We start from the raw sequence: 25,160 nt of genomic DNA on the forward strand, positions 1-25,160 counted from the left end.
AATGCGTGAAAGAAAAACCATTTTTGGAGTAATGTTTTTATATATCAAGTCATTGACTTCAGTTGTTCCTAATAATGGCTGTACATTGAAAGCATGTAGGTTTGTTTTTTAAGAAGCAATATTTGGTCACCAAAAAGTGCAACTAAACCACAATTGTCCATGTGCCCTCTGGAAAGAGGGACATGTGTACAGATCATTCTATTTTTATCTCTATCATTGGGACAAAGTCTAATCAGAAGAGATAGGAGAGACTGTCTACCCAATTCATTACTAAAGCACTAAAGATACAGGGCCTACAGTCTTGGGGAGCATTATATAAGGTCTGCAGCTCAAGCTCACAGTACTCTTAGAAGAAGAGAAGGCCTCAATGGGTCCGGTAGTTGTCCTGGTGCTGGTTCTCTCCTGTCTGCTTCTCTTTTCAATATGGAGACAGAATTCTGGGAGAAGAAAGCTCCCTCCTGGCCCCACTCCTTTCCCAATTATTGGAAACATACTGCAGGTTGATATTAAAGATATCACTAAATCTTTAACCAAGGTAAGTACTCTTCATGCTCTGACAAGAGATAAATAAAACCATCTTTTGGATTTACTGCTGAAGGTGTATGATTATTATAAAGCAAAATCCTTGTGTAAAATATTGTATACTTGTGACTCCTTCGGTTGCTTTTTTAATCATGGAATGAAGTAATGTATTACCTGAGTGGGTTATTGTCCATTATAATCTCAGTCACAAAATTGCAAATGTTATAGATGGTTCACCCCATTGTAGTTTAACAGTTGTGTTTATGATTGTTTGTTTCTGAAGGTAAGGAAAGGTTGTGATTGAATATTCAATCAAAAATGCTTATAGCATAAAATTAGTCAATGATTTTTATACAGAATCATCATGAAAGTTAACTTTTCTGAGAAACTGTGTGTGATTGAAAGGGAATAAATATCTGCCAGGATGAAATAACATAAAGACATGAGATATTTAGGGGAATAATGATGGTATCAGAATCCACCTGGATTTTTTTGCATAAAATATCTGTTTAGGGAAGAGAATGCTGTTGTGTGAGAAATTGTTTTGGAAAGTGTTTCATGTACTGGGGCAGCCTCTATGGGGCCCATCCTCTGTTTCTAATGCCAGTAGATCCCAACCTGCGCTTACCTATACAAGAACCTGTGCAGACTTTCAGAAAGTGAAATTCTCTGTTTCTTTGTGAAGCATGACAAGCCTGCTGTGTGTTTTGATGTGAAGATGAATTATAATGGTGTATCAACTGCCTGGTCCATTACAAGGCACAGTGTAGGCCATCTTTAAGTGACAGCTAGAACAAATGTCCTTTATAACAAATGAACTTTGGAAATATTTGAAGTTTTGTTTGCCAAAATATAGAAGCATAAAAAATACAATGATGGTATCAGTTTTGCTCAGGCTCACTCTGAGGAGCAAATAGTGACTTCTTTTGCTACTATTTTTTTTTCTTTTCATTTTCCAGTTCTCAGAAGTCTATGGCCCTGTGTTCACTCTGTATTTGGGCATGAAGCCCACTGTGGTGTTGCATGGATATGAAGCAGTGAAGGAAGCTCTGATTGACCATGGGGAGGAGTTCTCTGGAAGAGGCAGATTTCCAGTGGCTGAAAAAGCTAACAGAGGCCTTGGTAAGTGTACATATTCATGTGTGTGTATATTTATGTGTTGGACAGAGGATGTGTGGATGAAGAGGATGGAAAAAGAGGACTGAAGGAATTTTTAGTCAGTGCTTGACCATGCCTGTGGCTGCCATCTGTCTGCTTCCTTTTCCTTGCTTGACTTCTCCATCCATGCTTCTTCTTCCTTTCATTTAGGAATTGTTTTCAGCAATGGACACACATGGAGAGAGATGAGGCGCTTCTCACTCATGACCTTGCGGAATTTTGGGATGGGGAAGAGGAGCATTGAAGAGCGCGTTCAAGAGGAAGCCCGCTGCCTCGTGGAGGAGTTGAGGAAAACCAAGGGTGGGAGCTGCTTTATATCACTTCTTTAGATAGGGATTTAAAAGGTCACATTCATTCCCTTCTGTCTCAGATAAGGATTCCTTTGTTTTCACATCAAAGATCATTAATAGAATTTTTCTTTTTTGTTTTATGCTGATACTGGGTTTGATTTCTGAGGATCACACTTCAAAGCCAGCCCGGGCAGGAAAGTTCATGAAACTCTTTGTTTTGTCTTTTTTTTTTTTTTTGGTCCAGTCGTGGGGCCTGAACTCTGGGCCTGGGCGCTGTCCCTGAGCTCTTCAGCTCAAGGCTAGCATTCTACCACTTAAGCCACAGCACCACTTCCGGCTTTTTTCCTTTTTGTTTATGTGGTGCTGAGGAATCGAACCCAGGGTCTCAGGCATGCAAGGCAAGCACTCTACCACTGAGCCACCTTCCCAGCCCTCCTGGGTTTGATTTCTGAGCTTTAAACTCTTGCTCAGCTCATGGCCGGTGCCCTACCATTTGAGCTACACCTCCAGTTCAAGCTTTTAGCTGGTGAATTACTATAGGTTTCATTGATTTGCATGGAATTGGCCACCTGGGCTGGGTCCTAACCCAATTCTCAGATTTCAGCAGCTTCCACCAACCGCACCAGTGTCTGGCTAAATAGTTGTTTAGAGTTTCTTTTCTGAAGGCTTAAGGAACAATGCTTCCCTCTTAGCATAATTCAGGGTACTTAGTGTAGTAATGACCTGAGGGTGCTTGCTATCAACCCTCAGAGACCCCCACATAGATGCAACTGTATGGTATGCTTATTTCCATAGACATTTCAGTGGTTTCTTAGTACCCATGTTTATAATTTTGGATTGTCATGTTGTGGTGTAAGCTACTGTTTTATTTCTGCTATTGTCTTTTAATATAATTCACATCAAAAATTATTTCTTAGCAAACATAGTACAGTTGCTACAGGTCAACATTATTTCTTCTTACCCAGTACTTTAGTTTTAATTTACATATTTTGAGTAAGTATGTGCTCTATCATGAATCTGCAGAATATGCAAATATAACACATGATTCATTTAGATTTCAACTGTTACAATTTTTAATCCAGTCTTCTCTTACTATATTCTAGCTCAGTTTTCAGATTTTCCTATCACTTTTCTCCATGTTTATTGGATTTCATCTTAAAATTTTTATGGCAATTACTCCCATAACCGAGTCCACTCACCTATTAACTGTTAGTCACAATGGGTACAATTGTCCACTTGGATTCTAAATGACCTGGCTTTTTAAATACATTCTTCCAAATAAAATGAATAATTGAAAATCAGATTTAACCTAGAATGACACACACACATGCAGTCATGGAAGTGGAAAAGCTCAACAACTTCCCAAATATCACCCCCTTCATAGTAAAATAAAAATTTTTCTGAGAACTTATACTCATTTCAATTGTTAAGTAGCCTACATAAATGCAACCAACTAAATGAATATTCTATAATCCTAACAACCTACACCAAATTTCAATGCCTTTACTTCATGATATTTAGGGTGAAGTAAACTCAGTAGCAATTTACATATTCATTATTTTCCCATAGCAATTTCACTGTACAGAAAATGAAAATATAATCCTTTAAAAAATCTGTCAAGGTAAGTCGTTATGTCAAAAACAAACTTTACAACTTTGGTGGGGGGAGGGAGGGAGGGAGGATTAGGTGGAGGGGTGGAGGGAGGATGGGAAGGGATGGGAAGGGGAAACACAGGAGGATGCTACAATGCTTGATAAGAAATGTACTCATTATCTTGTCCATGTAATTGTAACCCCTCTGTACAGTATTTTCACAATAAAAAAATAAAATTCATATGTCAAAAGATAGAATCTCAGAGATAGACAAATTAAAAATATATATAACATATTATTCATCCCCAAATTCCAATAGTTCAGCCCAGTCCATAAATAAAATTTACTGTTTGATTAGATTTACCATCTATTGATTTCCAAGGAGGGAAGGTTCTCTTTTAAATATTGAAATGAAAAATGAAAAAAAACAGAAAAGTGATTTTATCTTTTGGTTTGCCTTACTGGAGATTAAATAAAAGGTTTATTACTTATTTTCCTCATACACCATGAATGCATTTTGCTTTTTGCTTTGGTTCCTTCTAGTATTTGAACTGTGGTACAATCTCTCTTTAGTTTCTCTCCATTGATTATTCAAAAAAGCTACAGTATTTTACATTCCCTTCCTTTCTTTCTTAGTGTTGTGTAGTCTACATACAGTCTTTGGAAATATATGAATTACTAGTCTGAATGGTTGACATCTGGGAATGAAGACTAAGCCTATAGGTAAAGGCAATTAGTATGAACTGACATTATTTTACTAGTTTGTTTGGACTGGCAATTCAAGCTTCAGGTAAAGTGACATTCCAGTTTAATGCAAAGGGGATATTTGGCTGGTAGGGCAATTTATAAGTAAAACATTATAAAAATTGGTAGAAATGACAAGGGCTGAGAATTTCATATGTATATTTCAATTTTGTTTCCAATTGTTCAGGCACACCTTGTGACCCCACCTTCATACTGGGCTGTGCTCCCTGCAATGTGATCTGCTCCATTGTTTTCCAGAATCGTTTTGATTATAAAGACCAGAACTTCCTTAACTTGATGGAGAAATTCAATGAGAATGTCAAGATTCTGAGCTCACCATGGATACAGGTGAAGCCAAGATCTTTTCTTCCTAAGAAAATACTTGTCTGTTTTTTTTCAACAGAACCAAATTAAAGAAAGAGTAAGTAGTAAGGTGAATACCTGGACATGACAATCCTACCTAAGGAATGGTAGAGTGCCATTCAGGAAGCTACTGATTATGGAAACGTGTTCTAGCATTTTCCCTATTCTATTTTTGTAGTAGCTTCAAAGTTTCTGGTTTTATATTAAAATCCTTGATCAACTTTGAATTCATATCACTACAGGGCAAGAAACAGGGATCTAATTCATTTTTTGAAGTTCCAAAATGGAACAATGAAGCTTTTTTGGAAGTGGTTTGGGAAGCAAGGAAGGGAGAGTAGCAGAGGAGGTGAGTCTCATCTAGATATATTGTATAGCTGGGCCCTTTTGGCTCATGCCTAAAATGCTAACGACTCAGGAGACTCAGAACTGGAAGATCAAGGATTGAAATCATTCAGGACAGAGAAATCTGACAGAATCCATCTCCCAAATAGTCAGGAAAAAAAAACAGGGCAGCACATATGGATAAAATAGTAGAGCGCCAGCCATGAGCAAGAAAGCCAAGCAAGAGCCTGAGTTCAAGACCCAGTCTGGCACCAAAAAGAAAGATACTTCTCATTTATATATGGACATGTCATAATGAAAGCCTCTGACAGCTAACTGATGCTAATAAAAATGGAAGAAAAATAATACAAGCATTTGAGAAATATGTCTTAACCTATATTTTATATCCACTTAAAAAGTGCAAATATAGGATTGACTCAAACTAATGAATTCAAGCAATTAATTTGATATTTACCATTAAATCCCAAAGGTATTTTCCTCTAAATTACTTTGTTCAGTTCCAGAAAGATGCCTACTGGATCAATGGATATCCAGGTCCTTAGTGAAAGCTTACATTTCCCACAGCTTTGTTTTCCAATCAGACATCTCATATTCATGCTATTACTGGGCAGTATGACTTTTCCTCAGAAAGAAAGCATATTTGGGACAATGGAAGCTACTAGTAATCACTGAGTAGTGTAGTCAGAGTATTTGCTGATTGTGCTTTGATCTGAGATGATGAGATAGTCTGGTAGAAATGATAAAATTGAACTATAAAAAAATCCTCACAATGTCTTCCCTTGTACTAATTTGGTGTGTCCTAAACTCTATAAAAAATAATAATTATGTGATCATGGAGAAGTCAGTTAGATGGTCTGGCCTGAGGCTGAGTTTTAGGTCATCCTTGAATTTCTCTCACTTTTTATGTTTGGTTTTCCTTCAAGTGGGGCACCAGTGGCTTATGCCTGTCATCCTAGTTACTCAGGAGGCTGAGATCTGAGCGTTGCAGTTCAAAGACAGCTCAGGCAGGAGAGACTCTGATTTCCTCAGTAAACTACTCAGAAAAAGCCAGAAGTAGGACTGGAACTCAAGTGGTATAGTGCTAGCCTTGAGCACAGAGAGGCTTAGACACAGAGCCCAGGCCATGAGTTCAAGACCCAGGACAGGCCAAAGAAAAAAAATTCCCTTCGAGATGGTAGCCATATAACATTTCTATTTATGGCCAAGTTTTATATAATATGTATAGTATGTATGTACAAATATATTTTATTTAATAAGTTATTGTTTTTACTTTTAGATCTACAATCTTTTCCCTGATCTTATTGATTATACACCAGGGAGTCATAAAACAATATTGAAAAATGTTGCTTATATAAAAAATTATATTTTGAAGAAAATAAAAGACCATGAAGAATCACTGGATGTTAACAATCCAAGAGACTTGATTGATTGCTTCCTGATTAAAATGAAACAGGTAAAATGTTAAAATATCTGCACAGTTATTTGAATCCTTGAGAATTTTGTGAGTAATTGGTATTATGAGGAATGTTTAAACTATCAGACCAGCAGTCCTTGAAAAAACCAAGTATCAATTATGTAAATTAATCTACACTAATCTTCTTAGGAAACTTAAAAATAATTTATTAAATAATTAGAATATGTTTGCTTTTTAAATTGTTTTTTATTGTGAAAATACTGTACAAAGGGGTTACAGTTCTATGAGCAAGGTAATGAGTACATTTCTTATCCAGCATTGTTGCCTCCTCCTTTGTTTTTCCTCTACCATCCCTTCCCTCCCACCTCTTCAGCTACACTCCCCCACCCCCCCACCTTCCTATCCCTCCCACCCCACCTAAATTGTAAAGTTCATTTTTCAACATAGTGTCTTGTACATCTCACTGTTGCAACGGATCAATCTGTATCCCTATTTAAACAATTTGTTTTTTCCCTTCCCCTCCCCAAATTATACCAATATCAAATAGAGTAAAAACAGGTGTTATACCATGGGGGAAGGACATACAAAGCAACAAAAAAATCACGTGGTACCTTATAAATGCTTTAGAAACAATAGCAAGGAAGAAAAAAACCACTTGCTTTGCATAAAAAAACCATTTCTTTACATAAAAAAATCTAATTATAAGGAATATCAATACCAAACTTCAAACTCTACTATAAAGCCATAGTAATCAAAACAGCTTGGTTTTGGCATAAGAACAGACCTCAGGACCAATGGAATAGAATTGAAAACCCAGAAATGAACCTACAGACCTATAGCCATCTAATCTTCGATAAGGGAGCTAAAACAATAGAATGGAAGAAAGACAACCTCTTCAGTAAATGGTGCTGGCAAAATTGGTTAACACATGTAGAAAACTTAAGCTAGATCCTTATATATCACCCTGCACCAGAATCAACTCCAAATGGATCAAAGACCTTGAACTCAAAGCAGACACTCTGAAAACATTACAGGATGGAATAGGAGAAACCCTAGGTCTTCTTGGCTCAGGCCGAAATTTCCTGAATAGAGACCCGGAAACACAACAAATAAAAGAAAGGTTGGACAAATGGGATTGCATAAAGTTGCAGAACTTCTGCAGGGCAAATGACATAGCTAGCAAGATCAATAGAAAGCCCACCGATTGGGAGAAGATCTTTACTAGCCATACAACGGACAAGGGTCTCATATCTAAAATATACTTGGAACTCAAAAAATTAAACCACCCAACAACAAATCCTCAAAGAAACAACTGCCCAATAAATAAGTGGGCGAAAGACTTAAAGAGAAACTTCTCTGAAGAAGAAAGAAGGATGGCTAATAGACACATGAAGAAATGTTCAACATCCCTAGCCATAAAAGAAATGCAAATCAAAACAACATTGAGATATCACCTCACTCCAGTTAGAACGGCAAAAATCAAGAACTCTAACAACCACAGATGCTGGAGGGGATGTAGACAGAAAGGAACCTTACTTCATTGTTGGTGGGAATGTAAACTTGTTCAACCACTTTGGAAAGCAGTATGGAGGTTCCTCAAAAGACTTCACATAGAACTCCCCTATGACCCAGCAATCTCACTTTTGGGCATTTACCCAAAAGTTTACAAACAAGACCACACTAAAGCTACCAGCACAACTATGTTTATTGCAGCATTATTTACCATAGCTAAGATATGGAACCAACCCAGATGCCCCTCAGTGGATGAATGGATCAAGAAAATGTGGTATATATACACAATGGAATTCTATGCCTCCATCAGAAAGAATGACATTGCCCCATTTGTTAGGAAATGGAAAAACTTGGAAAAAATTATATTAAGTGAAGTAAGCCAGGCCCAAAGAAACATAGGTCCCATGGTTTCCCTTATTTGTAATATCTAGTATATGTATGAGTCAAGCAAAAAAGGTCAGATAATGTGATGTCAGGAAAATGAACCCTTAGATGTGTATTTTAATGTTTTTTTCTTTCATGCATGTGTTTCTAACGCATTTATAAGATTATCTCTTTTATGCTTTGTATGTCCCTCCCCCACAGTATAACCCCTGCTTTCACTATATTTGATGTCAGTATAACTTGTGGAGGAGACGGGGAAAAACCAGTTGTTTAAGGATACAGGTGGACCTGTTGCAACAATGAGAAGTACAAGTTGTCATGTCCAAAATGAGCTTTACAACGTCGGTGCGGGGTGGGGGGGGGGGAAAGGAGAAGGACTGGGATTGGGGGGGAGGGGGGAGGCTGGGAAGGGATGTGAAGGATAAACAAAGGAGGAGGCTGCAATGCTTGGTAAGTCATGCTTGCCCACGTCATTGTAACTCCTCTGTACAGTATGTTCACAAATTAAATTAAATTAAATTAAAAAAATCTAATTATAGAAAAATAGAAGTCACAGGCCAGGTGGAATAGAAACAATTGCCATGCAAATTATTGTGTCATTTTATAAAGATGTGTGTCACTATTATACATTGTATAGAATAGAAGACCTTATTAGTGTGGACTTCCTGCATGTTCTGTAAGATAGAATTGGCCTTGAAGAAATAATTCTGGAAAGATCCTTAATTGTTCATAGCTCATCATCCTTTAAAAGTTTTTTTTCAATGTGGTATTTAAAATATATGTATGGGCTGGGAAGGTGGCTCAGTGGTAGAGTGCTTGCCTTGCATGCATGAGGACCTGGGTTCGATTTATCAGCACCACATAAACAGAAAAAGCCAGAAGTGGCACTGTGTGGCTCAAATGGTAGAGTGCTAGCCTTGAGCTGAAGAACTGAGGGACAATGTCCAGGCCCAGAGTTCAGGCCCACAACCAACAATATATATCAGAATTATATTATTATACTTTACACATATTTATTAACAAATTAATTGTATAGTTGATTTTATTGTGATATGTTATAGATGCATATAATCTATTTTAATGAAATTCACCTCTCCTATTATGTTTACTACCCCATCTTCTTTGTATATAAATTTCACTGGATTTCATTATAATTTATTCACATGAACATATAATTAATATATATGTAGCATATGTGTACAATAAACATAGATAAGTATAGTTGATTCCTTATTCATTACCATAGGGATTACTATAACACAGGTATGAAAGTCTAGTGTGAAATTACAGCATTAGCTTCTAACTAAAATTTAATCCTCCCTCCCTCCAATTGCATCCTATTTCAGTTTTTTTTTTGTCACAAATTACATCTTTAATTTATTGGGTACCCATAGCATTCATCCATGATGATTGCCTCATTTATTATCTTTAAAAATGTATATAAACTAAATATAAGTTGAGTATAAAAATAGTATTAACATTCATGTTTATCTATAGGGTCATATATAACAAGGATGTGTATTTCTTCATATGGCATGGATTTGTTGTTCAATATGTTTTAGTTTCTACTTAAAAGCTGACTACCCTTAGCACTTCTTGTATGATAGATCTATTCATGAGAGACTCATTTATCACTTTATCTTAGGAATATTCATTTTTTTTCCTGTAAGACAGGAGGAAATGAGATGAAATTAGTGTTTTAGTCCATGACCTGGAATCATTTCCACCTCTTAGATGTTCATTAATTTTTCAACATTTATACAGCCTAGATTATAAAAGGCTATGTGCCCTGCAACTGTTCAATCTCCAAATTCATTTCGATAGATGGAAGTTTTAGTATTGGTGTTTAAGCACACTATCCTAGAGTAATTTTACATTAAGATTTATGAGTAATTGTAATTTGGTGATCATATAAATGTATATAGAGTAGATATTACCAAAGTTTGTTTCACTTGACTAGTGTAGAAAGCACATGAAGTTGATATAGTCAAAGGAGATGACTCTTTTCCTAGCAAGTACAAATGTGGAAAAGTTCAGTTCATGTTAATTATTTTAATTACATATTATTAGACACAATACAAGTCATCTGGAGATTATGAAAGCATAATGGCTTTAATGTCAGTCCAGGGCTAGCTAGAAAATGATGTATGTTGACCATTTAATGTTTTGCTCATTCAACATTGAAAACGGCAACCTTGTTAACAAGTTAACTTCACAACAGCTTTTCAGTCCTTGGCACTGATTTATCCATCCTCTCTCCTTTATACCAATGAGAAGTTAATATGAACACTTCTAGTCTTCATGATTACTGTCTCTTCAGCTCATGCATTCCTAGTCATTCCTTCACAGGTTCCCTAGACCACCTGACTTGGTGCTTCCCATCTGCTGGCCAATCTCATTTTAAAGAACCCATTCTTGTTCCTTGTGAATGGTAGGTTTTGCTGCCTTTAGCATTTCCTCTTTTTTTGTATATATTTTTATTGAAAGATACTGTACAGAGGGGTTACAGTTACATGAGTAATGAGTACATTTCCTATTGAGCATTGTTACTTCCTCCTTTGTTTTTTCCCTACAATCCTTCTCCTAACCACATCCCCAACTCCTCCCCCCTATTCCCCCCCCCCCTACAAAGCTGTAAAGTTCATTTGGAACATAGTGTCTTGTACATCTCATTGTTACAATGGGTCAACCTGTATCCTTATTTTGACATTTTGTTCTTTCTCTTTCCCTCCTCAAATTAGAAAAATGAATATATAAGATGCAGGGCACCAGTGAAAATGGGAACATACAAAGAAACAAAAAAATCACATAGTACATTATAAATACATTAAAAACAACCTCTTGTGTCTATATCTTGGGGTTCATTTCACTTACCATCAACTTATATGGGTATATGTACATAGCTTTTGACCTTTTCAGCTTGTTCTAAACATATACTAGTTACTGCAAATAAGGGAAACCATGGAACCTATGTTTCTTTGGGCCTGGCTTACTTCACTTAATAGAATTTTTTCCAAGTCTTTCCATTTCCTAACAAATGGAGAGGTGTCATTCTTTCTTATGGAAACATAGAATTCCATTAGAGAGAGAGAGAGAGAGAGAGAGAGAGAGAGAGAGAGAGAGAGAGAGAGAGAGAGAGAGAGAGAGAGAGAGAGAGAGAGAGAGAGAGAGAGAGAGAGAGAGAGAGAGAGAGAGAGAGAGAGGCCACATTTTCTTAGCTATGGTAAATAATGCTGTGATAAACATAAGTGTGCTTGTAGCTTTGGTATGACCTTGTTTGTGACCATTAGGGTAAATGCCCCAAAGTGGGATTGCTGGGTCATAGGGGAGCTCTATGTAGAGTCTTTTGAGAAACCTCCATACTGCTTTTCAAAGTGGCCAAAGAAGTTTACACCCCCACCAGCAATGCAGTAGTGTTCACTTTGGCCACATCCTCTCCAGCCTCTGTTATTATTAGATTTCTTGATTATAGCTATTCTAACTGGGATGAGGTAGAATCTCAATGTTGTCTTGATTTGCATTTCTTTTATGGCTAGAGAAGTTGAGTATTTCTTCATGTGTCTATAGGCCATACTTATTATATCGTCAGAGAAGTTTAAGTCTTTTAGCCTACTTATTAATCAGGCAGTTGTTTCATTGAGGAATTGTTGTTGGGGGATTTAATTTTTTGAGTTCTAAGTACATTTTAGATATGAGATCCTTTTCTGTTGTATAGCTAGTGAAGATCTTCTCCCAATCCATGGGCTTTCTATTGATCTTGTAAGCTATGTCCTTTGCCATGCAGAACTGCCATGCAGTTTAATGCAATCCCATTTGTCCAACTTTTCTTTGTTTGTTGTGTTTCTGGCTCTTTATTAAGAAAAGTTCAGCCTGTGAAAAGGAGCCCTAGAATTTCTCCTGTTCCTCCCTTCAATGTTTTCAGGGTGTTTGCTTTAGCCTCAAGGTCTTTGATCCATTTGGAGTTGATTCTGGTACAGGGTGATATATAAGGATCCAGCTTTAGTTTTCTACAGGTGTTTAACCAATTTTGCCAACATCATTTACTGAAGAAGCTGTCATTCTGTCATACTATTTTTTGGCTCCCTTATCGAAGATTAAGTGGCCATAGGTCTATGGGTTCTTTTCTGGGTCTTCAGTTCCATTCCAGTGGTTTTCAGGTCTGTTCTTGTGCCAGTACCAAGCTGTTTTGATTACTATGGCTTTGTAGTAGAGCTTGAAATTTGGTATTGATATTCCTCCAGGACTGTTCTTTCTGATAAGGATTGTTTTTACTATTCAGAATCTTTTATTGTTCCATATGAATTTTTGGGTTGCTTCTTCTACTTCATTGAAGAATGAGGTTGGATATGTATAGGTATCACATTGAATTTGTAGATAGCCCTTGGAAGTATTGCCATTTTCATGATGTTAATCCTCCCAAGCCAGGACCATGGGAGGTTTTTCCACTTCCTTAGTTCTGATTTAATTTCCTTTTTCAGGTTTTTAAAGTTGTCATTGTAGAGGTCCTTCACTTCTTTAATTAACTTCTAAGTATTCGTGGGGGAGGGGAACTATTACAAAAAGAGTTACTTCCCTGATTTCAGCCATGCTTTTTTCATTGTTGGCATACAGAAAAGCCATTGTTGTTGTTGTTGTTGTTGTTGTTTTTGGTTGGTTGTGGGACTTGAATTCTGGGCCTGAGTGCTGTCCCTCAGCTCCTCAGCTCAAGGCGAGCACGCTACCACTTGAGCCATGGCGCCACTTCGGGTTTTTTCTGCTTATATGGTGCTGAGGAATCGAACCCAGGGCCACATACATTCAAGGCAAGTGTTCTACTACTGAGCCACCTTCCCAGCCCAAGCCACTGATTTTTGAGGGTTAATTTTATACCCTGCTAATTTGCCAAAATTTAAAATCAGCTCGAATAATTTGGGAGTGTAGTCCATAGGCTTCTTTAAATAAAAGATGATGTCATCTGCAAGGATCGAGAGTTTTACTTCATCTGTTGTTATTTGGATCCCGTTTATGTTTGTATCTTGTCTTATTGCTCTAGCTAGGCATTCTAATACTAAACTGAAGAGAAATGGAAAAAGTGGACATCTTTGTCTTGTTCCTGAGTTTAGAGGAAATGCCTTTAGCTTTTTGTTATCAAGTGTAATGCTGGCTGTACATTTGTCATATTATATTGAGGAATGTTCCATGGATTCCTAGTTTTTCCAGAGCTTCCATCATAAAAGACGTTGGATCTTTTCAAATACTTTTTCTGCATCTATTGAGATAATCATGTGGTTCTTATCCTTCCTCTTGCTGATGTGATGAATTATATTAATTGATTTGTGTATATTGAATGAGCTTTGCATCCCTGAAATGAATTCTGTTTGATAATGGTATATGAATTTTTTTATGAGTTGTTGAAGCCGATTGGCCAAGATTTTATTGAGAAGTTTTGCATTGATGTTCATCAAAGAAATGGGTCTACAGTTCTCTCTTTGATGAGTCCCTGCCTGGTTTTGGGATGAGTATTACTAAGGCTTCATAGAGAGTTTGGTAGTGAACTTTCACTTTCAATTTCATTGAAGATTTGGAGGAGTATTGGTGTGAGTTCTGCTTTGAAGGTCTTGTAAAATTCAGCTGTAAATCCATCCAGTCCTGGGCTTTTCTTGGGTGGGAGATCTCTTATTGCTATTTCTATTTTGATGCTTGATATGGGTCTGTTAAGTTGATTTAAATCATCTTGGCTTAGTTTGGACATGTCAATATTATTAGAAATTCGTCCATTTCTTCCAGATTCTCAAACTTATTATCCTAAATGTATTTGGTGACTAGATATTTAAAATTGTAATATTCCCCTCAAAGAGAGATCCCTTATTTAGTATGTAGCAACCTTCTTTATCTCTTGTTGCTAATTTTAATTTGAAGTCTATTTTATTTAGTATTAAGATTGCAACTTCCACCTGTTTATGGAGGCCATTTACTTGGTAGATTTTATACCAGCCTATCACTTTCAGAATATCTTTGTTTTTGTGGGCTAGGTGTGTCTCTTGAAGGCAGAAGATAGAAGGATCTTACTTTTTGATACAATCTATGTCGCTTAATTGGAGACATAAGTCAATTAATATTGAGAGTTAGGACTGAGAGGTGTTTGGTAGTTCCTGCTGTGTTATCTACTTTCTTGGGGGCTGTGGCAACTGGATTCTTCCTATGATTCTTATATTCTCTGTTTGGGGGCTGTTTCTTGGCCTTTATTGTGCTCTTGTTGGTTTTCTAAGTGTAGGACATCTTTAAGTATCTTTTGTAGGGCTGGCTTGGTGGAGATATATTGTTTCAATTTTTCTTTGCTGTGGCAGGTTTTTATTTGTTCTTCTGTTATGAAGGAGATTTTAGCTGGATACAGTATTCTTGGTTGATAGTTGTTTGTCTTTAAGATTGGCATACATCATTCCAGGCTTTTCTTGCTTTCACTGTCTCTGCTGAGAAAGCTGAAGTTATTCTGATTGGTTTCCCTTTAGAGGTGATTGATCTTTTCTTCCTCATAGCTTTAAGGATCCTTTCCTTGGTCTCATTTGATCCTGTGTGGATTACAATGTGTCAGTGGGCTGTCCTCTCCTGGTCTGGTATATTTGGGGTTCTAAAGGCTTCTTGTATCTGAATGGGCCTATCTTTTTGCAAGTTTGGGAAGTTCTCTGCTGGGATCCTCTTAAATAAATTTCCTAGACCTTTAACTTTTGTCTCTAGGCCCTCCTCTACACCCATAAGCCTTAAATTAGGCCTTCCGATAGTATCTTCTAAAAGTATTGCATTTGCCTTCAATACTTATCTCTTCTTTCTCTATAATGTCTAAGCTGTCTTCAATCCCAGGGATTCGATCTTCTCCATCGTCTAACCTACTGTCAAGACTTTCTACTTCGTTTTTCATTTCCTTTCCTTCTAATTGATCAGCTTTAATAGCTTCAAATTCTTTGTTGGAGCTTTGTTTTAGATCTTCTATGGACTTCTTTAACTCCTTAATTTGGTTTTTATTCTCCAGTCCTTTAGTTGGTTGGTTATAGTTTCATTGGAGTCCCTTTCCTCCTGTTGGGCTGCATTCAGGATTCCCTTTGTGGGCTCCATGGATTCCTCCAGCTTTCTGTTTGTGGATCTTTGTTTATTCTCATCTCATTCATGCAATTTTTCTGTTAGCTTCCTCACACTCACGAAATTCCTGTATTAATCTTTGGTTAGCCTCATCATGCTCCTGCATTTCCCTATTACCCTCACACAGAGACCTTTGCAGGCTTAAATCTCTTCATTCAGCATGCTTACCAGTAGTGTTTATAGAGCATTTTGGAACTCTCCTCTGGATTATTCATCAACTGCTTTGTTGTCTGTTTATCATGAGTGGGAATTGTGATTCCTGGACTTGTCTTTTTTTGTGCTTTTCCAACTTGTTCTGCCCATTTGGGTATGAAAGCAAGAACATTTTTTTCAAGGCAAGTATCAACCACAGCCCTGTAATTGCACTGATTGTTTGAAGCAGTCAAAATGAGTACAAATACAGTCTAGTTCAATAGATACAATCTAGTTCAACAACAGCTAGGGATCAATGGACTAAGAAAGTCAAAGAGGGAGTTAGCAGACCAGAAATTAATAGGTTTAGGAAGAATTGTGGGGAGAAAATAAGATTAGAGAATGTGGGGAGCAAAAAGGAGAGAGGGAATTTAACCAAGACCTAATTTCAGAGAGAGGAAAAGGATAGAAATAAAGAAGAGACATAAAGAAAAAGGGAAAAGTTTAAAATTAAAAAAATATATAAAAAAATAAACACTTAAAAGTATATAAGTATGAAGAAATAATACTACAATTAAAGGGGTTAAAGCTGAGAGTTTATGAACTGAGTAATCTATATCTGAATTAAGTATACATACAGTGAAGTATAAGGTCTAATAATCGAAGACAAGCATATATCTGGGGATGAACAGAACAGGAATTAAGTCATGCAAAAAAACCCCAAAAAGGACCAAAATGGAAAAGAGTAAAATAATTAAACACACACACACACACACACACACACACACACACACACACACACACACACACACACACACACACACGCCTAAAATAATGATGAGAAAAATAGAAAAGTAAAAATTTTAATTAGATAGAAACAAGAATTCTTCGATTTTTTTGAGGGGAGGGGGCGGTGGGATCTTGTGTCTCCCCTGTGTCTGTAGTCTTGGTGGAGTCTTGGTTTGCTTGTGGTGTTTGGTTTTCCTGTGGCTTGACTGTTTTCTTAAGTCAGTTTGTTTGAGCAGGCAGACAGCTCTGCCTTATCAGGACTTTGTGATCCTCCCAGTGGGAGGGAGATCTGTTTTGAGTATCACAAAAGAGGGAGCTGGCTGTTTCCTCTAGCTTGGAGTTGCTGTGATGAGGCTAGGTTGTAGCAGGGTTGAAGCTTATCAGCAATCAGTAGCTTTTCCCTGAGGGGCTAGCTCTTGAGACACACAGCCCAGCCTGAAGCCATTCTCAGGATTTATGTTTACTGAGTTTCAATTGTTTTTCTTTTACCCCTCCTGATGCTGGGTCTGCTGCCTGTGCTGCAGTGGGGAGGGGCAGCCTCTGGCTCCATTTACCCAGGGAAGAGAGTCACTCCTCCATAGGTGGAGCTTCCTCGGCCTGGGAAGTGCAACTTTTCCCTGTGTGTAGCTAGCCCTGCAGGTCAGGTTCCTTCCAAGGTCTGTGTTACATGCTAGCTGCTCTGGTTGTGTCTGTGTCAGTATCAAAGTTGGAGTTCTTCTCTCATGGTGGGGGAGGAGCTACCTCCCCACCGCTACTCCTGAGGAGTGAGGATGTCTTGGGGATACTCACACCTTTCCCTTGGTGTCCAGCCATCCTTGATCTGTGACTGTCTGTGGTCAGCAGGATGAAGATTTCTGTTCTTTGTCAGTTTTTGCTGGTGATCAATAGAATCCGTTCACACACCACCTCTGGTACCTTTGTCCCAGGCTCTCTTTTTGATATAGTGACCACAGTAGCAGCCGCCCCCACCACCGCAGACACAGGAGTGCTTGAATATGTCTCCTTAACCAATATCCCTGGTTTTTTCTCTCTGACTAAACTTTCTGTACTATGGTTGCGTACTTGGTGTGACTATCCTTGGACTTTTCACTGGAACATTTAAACTGTTTTCTATGCAAGAGCTTGTTTATCCCCCAGCTTTGCCTAGGCCATCTTCCTCCAGACTCTACCTTTAGCATTTTCACAAGAAATACTTAGCATATGTAAATTTTTGACACAAGATGTTAAATTGGAATAAGGACTTATGCTTGTAATCCTACTACTCAAGAGGCTGAAATCTGAAGATCAAAGTTTGAAGCCAGCTTCATACCCATTTAACCAGCAAGAAGTGGAATGTGGAGTTGTGGTTCAAGTGGTTTAGCACTAACCTTGAGCAAAAATGCTCTAGGACAACACCCAAGGCCTGAGTTCAAGCTCAAGACCATCAACATCATCAATAAAAAAGATGATTGCAAAATTTACTTAAGACTTGTAATTTCCTAACTTTCGTCCTTTATTACTCGATTTTCTTATCCTGTAAAAATTAGAGAAAATATAGTTATTAGTGGCTTAAATGAGTGGTGAGTTTCATGATTTCAAATACAGAGTCGCAGTACCATATCAGTGAGAGTAGAGACAACACAGTAGCCCTGAAACCCTGGGCTCAACTACTGTCACCCCTGCCATGTCATTGTGCATTTCTCTTAGTGCTTTACTCTCCAGGTTTATGTGAGATAGTGTAGATTCACTATAATCACATGTGCTGGTAAATATCCAATCCTAGGAACAGAAAAATCTGAAGGATCCATCAGAATTTACTACTGAAGGTTTGACAATTGCTGCATTGGATTTATTTGGTGCTGGGACAGAAACGACAAGCACAACACTGAGATACTCCCTGCTGCTCCTGATGAAGCACCCCCACGTCACAGGTAGGTGAATTTCAGGAAAACCTGGGTAAGATGCTGCTAGAGATTTGAAGATATGTCTCACAATTCAACATCCCATGCTACCAGCTGTAATCAAACAGAAGTGATGAGAACAAAGCATAAGGAAAAACAATAAGATTCTCCTTTGGTGTCTTGATTTTATAGAAGGTAATTATTAGAAAACAGTTCTAGCATAAATTGATTTTAGACCAGAAATTCCAGTTTTTACAAGAGGTCAATTCATCTATATACTTTTCCTTATTCTAACAATTCTAACGCTGCCATAGGACAAGAGAATTCTTGTCCCTATGCATCAGGAGAAGTACTAGAATTTAATGAGGCTGTCTGAGATAAATTCCATTCTGGGACACGTCCCCAAAACAGAGACAGAAGCCATACTTGAATGAATTGTAAAATTTCAGAAGTCTATTTCCAAAAAACTTAAGTCTGATAAAGTTAGAATTTCACAAGGACATTTGTATTTTTTTATCTTTTACAATGTTATTTTAAATTTAAAGATTTTTACTTGGGAAACACTGTGTTAAGATTTAGGAAATAATGATAAAATAGTTTCAAATAAGGATTAGTCCTCTGAGGGGAAAAAAGTAGGAAAATAGTAAACAGAAGGTCTTTACCAAAAATCTGATCTTCAGAGTATATGTAATTGTGATGAAATAACTGAGCCAGACACATGATGCTTTCATATGAATGTTATAGCAAGAAAAGTTCAGATAAAAGCAAAACCAAGATACAACTCTAAAATTCCCATTAAGTTTAGAAATAGCAGGTGTCACTGGGCACCAGGGGCTCACATCTATAATCCTGGCTACTCAGAAGGCTAAGACCTGAGGATTTAGGTTCAAAAGCCAGCCGTGATAGGAAAGTCAATGAGACTCTTCTCTCCAATTAAGCACAAGAAAACCAGATGGGACACTATGGCTCAAATGGCAGATCACTTGCCTTGAGCAGAAGAGCTCAAGGATAGTGCCCAGGCCCAGAATTCATGTCCCATGACAGAAGAAATGCAGGAAGGAAGGAAGGAAGGAAGGAAGCAAGGAAGGAAGGAAGCAAGGAAGGATGGAAAGAAGGAAGGAAGGACGGAAAGAAGGAAGAAAGGAAGGAAGGAAGGAAGGAAGGAAGGAAGGAAGGAAGGAAGGAAGGAAGGAAGGAAGGAAGGAAGAACAAGTGTCAAAGAAAATAGAAAAAGAATTTAACAAACAGACTTTCCATGCTCAAATTCTCACCACAGCTTCCACTCATCAGGTGTAAAGAAAGGTTGTCTCTCTAGAGAAATTTGAACCTGCAAAACTCTGTACTCAGAAATTTTGGGTAAAGGCAGTGAAATGTAAAGATGAGTGGCCCAGTAAAGCCCTCTTGTTGTTTATATTGCATAAGTTTCTATTTCTCTTGATTCCTGAAATTGATCAGCAAAGTACATCCTCCAGAATGAAGAACTTTAAGAACCTCCATTTTCACCAATTTGATAGAAAATTATCTCCAAGTGTCGAGCAGAACAAAGGGAATAGAAGCATCCACTCCGCATAAGTTGTAGCATTCCAGAATACCAGGATTAGAAAGATCATCACAACTTTCAGAAAGACACAACTAGGTCACATGTAAAGAGAAGGTGAAGATTGTATCAGAAATCTTAAGAGTAACAACGACCTATGTATTGATGAGAAAGGGTGGGAGAGTTAGACTTCCCTATCAGCCATAAACTTCATACCCCATTTTCTCTTTTTTCTCAAAATACCATATAACGTATTTCATTCAGTTATCTAAAGCCAAGATAAAGAAAATCATGGACTCTAGAAACTGGGACAGAAAGGTCATGGGGTGTTCTGAGACTGTCACTGAGGCTGCTAGAAGCTCACCTTAGGAAACACCCACATGAGAGCAAACCAGAAACCAACGATGCAAGGAGGGAGCGGAGACACTGGGAATGAGAGACATGACCAAGAGTCTGATTCTCCACTTACTGATTATGTATTGCTAGACATTTCAAACACCTCTTCGTGTACTTGCAAATAATTCTAACTCAGGAAATGGAAAAATCATGAACTGATATGGAAGACAAGAGAAGGACAATAAATGGAAAACAATCTTAGTTTCCACCCAGGGAACAATATTTCTGTAGCCAGAATGATTAATACTGGTTTAAAACCTCAAATACTATATCTAGTATATCATTGTTAATGAAGTGAGGAGAAATGTGGGTATGTAGCACCATGTATCTATTTATAAATGTGGCTAAATATATGAGATTGAGATGTAAATTTTTATTTCACATATTAGGAAATCAATAAATACTCTCTAAAAGTGATTTTAAAAAAGCCCAAATGGGCACCAGTGACTCCTGCCTGTAATCCTACCTACTCAGGAGGCTGAGATCTGAGGATTGTGGTTTGCAGCCAGCCCAGACAGGAAAGTTCGTGATACTCTTATCTCCAAAAACTACTCAGAAAAAGCCAGAAGTGATACTGTGGCTCAAGTGGTAGAGGCTCAAGGACAGAGCTGAGGCTCTTAGTTCAAGCCCCAAAACAAGAAAAAGAAAAGAAAAAGAAAGCATCATTATTTAGAAACCTGAAGATAATTTTCCGAAGCAGATCCTAGGATGCCCAATATGGCTATCATTAGAAAGTGATTGGATAATGGAAGTATTACTGCACATTGCTCATATGCATACATGAACACACACACTATTTTTATGTTAAAAAATAAAAAATAATACTTCATTCCTATTTTTCTTTGAGAACTATCATTTCTTCCTCTGCACTTTATTATTGTACCTTAATTGTATATTTAATACTGATACTTCCATATCTGCATACAATATTTTTTTCTATTATCATTAAGTTGTTGTACAAGGGGTTTCAAGTTAATACATCAATTCCTGAGTTACAATGCATCTTGATCAATGTCACCCCTTATATGTACTTCATTAATATTTTTACTTATGTTGTCTATTTTTAAAATATACTCTTACTATACTCATATCAATTACGGAAGCTAAATTCTCTTTTTAAGACACATCATTTGTTCTATAAATTAATAGAAATTGAAAATAATGTTATGGTAAAATCATCTCTTATCCTATTTTATGTTAAAGTTTGGTTTAAATATATTATATTTTGCTATATATATAGCAAAATAATTCTGAACTAGAACAAAATGGGAATATTTTATTAATATCTTAAAAGTCATACTATTGTCTTAGAGCCATTTATTTTATTGTGTAGTCCATGAATTATCATTCATATTTGTGGAGATTAGTGAAATCTAGAGATATAAGTGAAGATAATAATGCCCTCAAAAATATAATTTTATTATTAATATTTTATTTATTTTGTAATGTCTTATTATAAGTATGTAGTACCTATAGTAACATACTTCTTCTATGTCAAATAAAGGTACTTTACTTCAATATATAAAGTATATTACATGTACATTAATAGTCTTTTTGGTTTTGTGGGTTTTTTAACAAGAAGCTAAACTTTATGGATATATTAATATATTATAAGGCTACTTAGTAGAAGACTTATGTGAGCATATACTGAAGTATTAATATTCCATGGGGCATGTATTTTTTACATCAAATCTTGTTCAGACACATTATCACAATTTATGAAGCACTGACTGACTATGATCAATATGCGTCTTTCCTCCTGTTTCACCATTTCTTATTATGTCTCACCAGCTAAAGTGAAGGAAGAGATTGACCATGTGATTGGCAGGCACCGCAGCCCCTGCATGCAGGACAGGAGCCAAATGCCCTACACAGATGCTGTGCTGCATGAGATCCAGAGATACATTGATCTCCTACCCATAAGCCTGCCCCATACAGTGACCCGTGAAGTTCAGTTCAGGAACTACATCATTCCCAAGGTGAGCTTGTTTCTTGACTGCTGAGCCTCCATAGGAAGCCTGAGTTCCTGAGTTCACTCTGAGATTCCTCTCCTGGACACCACATGAGAGAGGTGGCAAAATCTCACAGTTCACTACTCAGGAGAGTTTGTGTTATAGAAGGTTTGGGTTGTATATCTATGCAATAATATCCCTGGCATATGGCACTGTGAATTTTCCAATTTTGTTCTGCCCCTTAAATTCTTTTGTTTTGGGGTGGTCCTTCCTATTGGCTATTTTGTATTTGTATTGCATTTTATTTTTAATTTGTATTTTGTATTGGCCTTTGTATTTCCAAATGAATGTTACAAGTATATTTTTATCAAGTTCCAAAAACGCTCAACTGGAATGTTTGTTATGACACAGGAAAATTTTAGATAAATTTGGGGGAAACTGGACTTCTTCAATTCATGAATAAGTTATGCTCCCAATTGTCTTATGTTTTACTTTACAAATAGTATTTTGTTTTCAACAGAGTGGCTTTCAAATATTTTCATTGACTTTTTCAAAATACTGAGTGTTTTGATTGTTATTATTCTTTTTTAGGGGTGAAGTGGGTCTTGGGGTTCAAGCTTTGGGCTGGGACTGTGTCTTGGAACTCTTTTTGCTCAAGGCTGGCGCTCTACCACTTTCAGCCACAGCACCATTTCCAGTTTTCTGGTAGTTAACTGGAGATAAGAATCTCATGGACTTTTCTACCTAGCTGGCTTATAACCACGATCCTCAGATCTCAACTTCATAAGCAGCTAGAATTACAAGTGTAAGAGACCACTGCCCCATTTGAGTCTTACTCATTTTATGGTGCCTTTGCTATACTTTTTACATAATATGTAGAAATATAATTAGTTATTCTGATGACATCATAATAAGTAAACTCATGAAATTTATTAGACATTACTAGTGATTTACTGCAGATTTATTTGGAATTTTAGAGTGCATTACCATAATATCTGGGTTAATATTTTTATGCGGGCTTTTCCAATTCTTGTGTCTATAAATTTGATTTGCTGAATTTTTGCACTGCAGCCAGGATGGTGTAAATAAAATCGGTGATGGTGGTAATCTTTGCTTCATTTATGATTGGCAGAAAAAAAATTCAAGCTTGATATTACACTGTCAAGTTTGGTATCTTTAGTAGATTTTGGGAGAGGTTTTTAAAAATAATTTTAGGGAAGTTTACCCTATATTTTTATGTACGAATTTTAAAAATAATTACATTTATATTTTGAATGAGATCATTTCTCTGTAATGATTCTTCTTTTTAAAGTTTTTATTATAATACTGATGTGCAAAGAAGTTACAGTTACACAAGTCAGGTAGAGTACATTTCTTCTTGGACAATGTCACTCCTTCCCTGGCCCTCTCCCAGTTTTTCCTTTCCAACTCCACCCACAAGTTGTACAGTTTATTTTCAACATAGTGTCTATTGAACTACACTGTTACATTTGTTCACCCTTTGTCCCTCCATTTCTGTGCACCTCCTTACACTACCAAAGACAGGTAAAGAAACAAAATCAAGAGAAAAGAAAACAAAAACAGCAAAAAGACCAAAACTCTTGTTTTCATTTCATGCAGTTCATTCCAATAAATATTACTTCCTACAATCAGATGCACGTAGACATTGAGCCTTTGTGCTCCTCTCCTAAAAGTATCCGTCTGTGGTCTCACTGTGTGCGGATCCCTAGGATTCTTCTTTTTATATGTTTAAAATTTTAAGCATCGTGCTGGCTTAGGCAGCACATATACTAAAATGAGAACAATACAGAGAAGATTGGCATGGCACTTCTATAAGGAGGACACTCAGATTTGTGAAGCATTCCATATTTTTATCAAAACAAATACCAGAAAATGGAAACATTGGAGTAGGGACAAATGAGGGCACAGGAATGGAGGAAGGAAGGGTGAGCAAATGCAGTCACTGTATTCTAGATGGGTATTCATAGACTTTCCATTACTTTATTAACCTCCTAGCTTTTAAGGTTCTGCTGTTGAGAAATCTGGTGTTATGCTGATGGGCTTGCCACCACAGAAGACTCATTGTGTTTCTTTAGAGAGATTCTTTTCTGATATGATCTGTTAGCTGTCCTAAAGTCCTCCTGTATCTGGATTGCTAAAGATTTAGGAAATATTCTCCAATTATTTTACTGAATATTTTCTTATTCCTTTAGCATGGGCCTCTTCTTTCTGTAGCCTATTTTATATGTTTAATCTTTCAAGTTTCCCAGATGGCTTTGTATGCTTTCTTCATTCTTCTTTACTTTTCACCTAGTTCTTCATCTGACTATTCTAATATATCTACTTTGCCCTTGAGCCCTGATATTCTGTTTTCAATTTGATCTACTCTTCGTCATTGAGTTTTTTACTTGATTTATTTAGTTTTTCATTTCCAAAACCTTACATTAATTTCTAAAGATTTTTCTATCTTTGTTGAAGTCCTTGTTGATATATTGCCTTGTTTGTCTTATTTATTCGCTGTTTATTTGTATTATCTTTGAATATACTCATATTTTATATATGTCTTTATTAATTTTAGCGGTCATTCTTATAGTTTTGTTTTTGAGATCTTGGGGTCTTCATCTTCTTCTTCAATACCCTTTGCATCTATTGCTATAGAATTGTTAAATGTTAGACATACATACCGTTTTTTATGTTTTCTGTGTTGCTATTCATCAGATCTGAAGCCATTTCCTTGATTGAAATTCTACATCACCTTTAGGCCAGAAGATTGAACTAAGTGATTTTCATTGTATATGTCACTCTATAACTATTTTGTACTTGTTGTTTATGGAACTTAAACTCAGGGCCTGGATGCTGTCCCTGACCTTCTTTTGCTCAAATCTAGTGCTCTAACACTTTTAGCCAAAGCACTACTTCCAGTTTTCTGGTGGTTAATTGGAGATAACTGTGCATGATAACTTTGAACTACAATTCTTCAATCTCAGCATCTAGTGTAGTTAGGATTATAGGTATGAGCTGCATATATATATATATATAT

The 25,160-nt window shown here is 36.9% G+C and overlaps 1 protein-coding gene and 1 non-coding gene across 2 annotated transcripts in view; both read left to right on the top strand.

Annotated features, from left to right (window-relative positions):
- Positions 1–270: 270 nt before the first annotated feature.
- Positions 271–25,160, top strand: part of LOC138836103 (cytochrome P450 2C5-like) — a 28,518-nt gene continuing 3,628 nt past the window's right edge. The window contains exons 1-7 of the mRNA XM_070034594.1: positions 271–535; positions 1,482–1,644; positions 1,831–1,980; positions 4,494–4,654; positions 6,288–6,464; positions 18,118–18,265; positions 21,960–22,147. Of these exons, the coding sequence (XP_069890695.1) occupies positions 368–535; positions 1,482–1,644; positions 1,831–1,980; positions 4,494–4,654; positions 6,288–6,464; positions 18,118–18,265; positions 21,960–22,147 (1,155 nt within the window). The 5' untranslated portion in view covers positions 271–367. The remainder of the gene's footprint in view (positions 536–1,481; positions 1,645–1,830; positions 1,981–4,493; positions 4,655–6,287; positions 6,465–18,117; positions 18,266–21,959; positions 22,148–25,160) is intronic.
- On the top strand, positions 23,887–23,993 carry LOC138836126 (U6 spliceosomal RNA). Its single transcript, XR_011374909.1, has one exon. It is a non-coding gene; the product is annotated as a U6 spliceosomal RNA (small nuclear RNA).

Source organism: Dipodomys merriami, unplaced genomic scaffold, assembly GCF_024711535.1.
Source record: "Dipodomys merriami isolate MVZ:Mamm:240054 unplaced genomic scaffold, mDipMer1.0.p SCAF_249, whole genome shotgun sequence".
In the NCBI taxonomy this organism is placed as follows: domain Eukaryota; kingdom Metazoa; phylum Chordata; class Mammalia; order Rodentia; family Heteromyidae; genus Dipodomys; species Dipodomys merriami.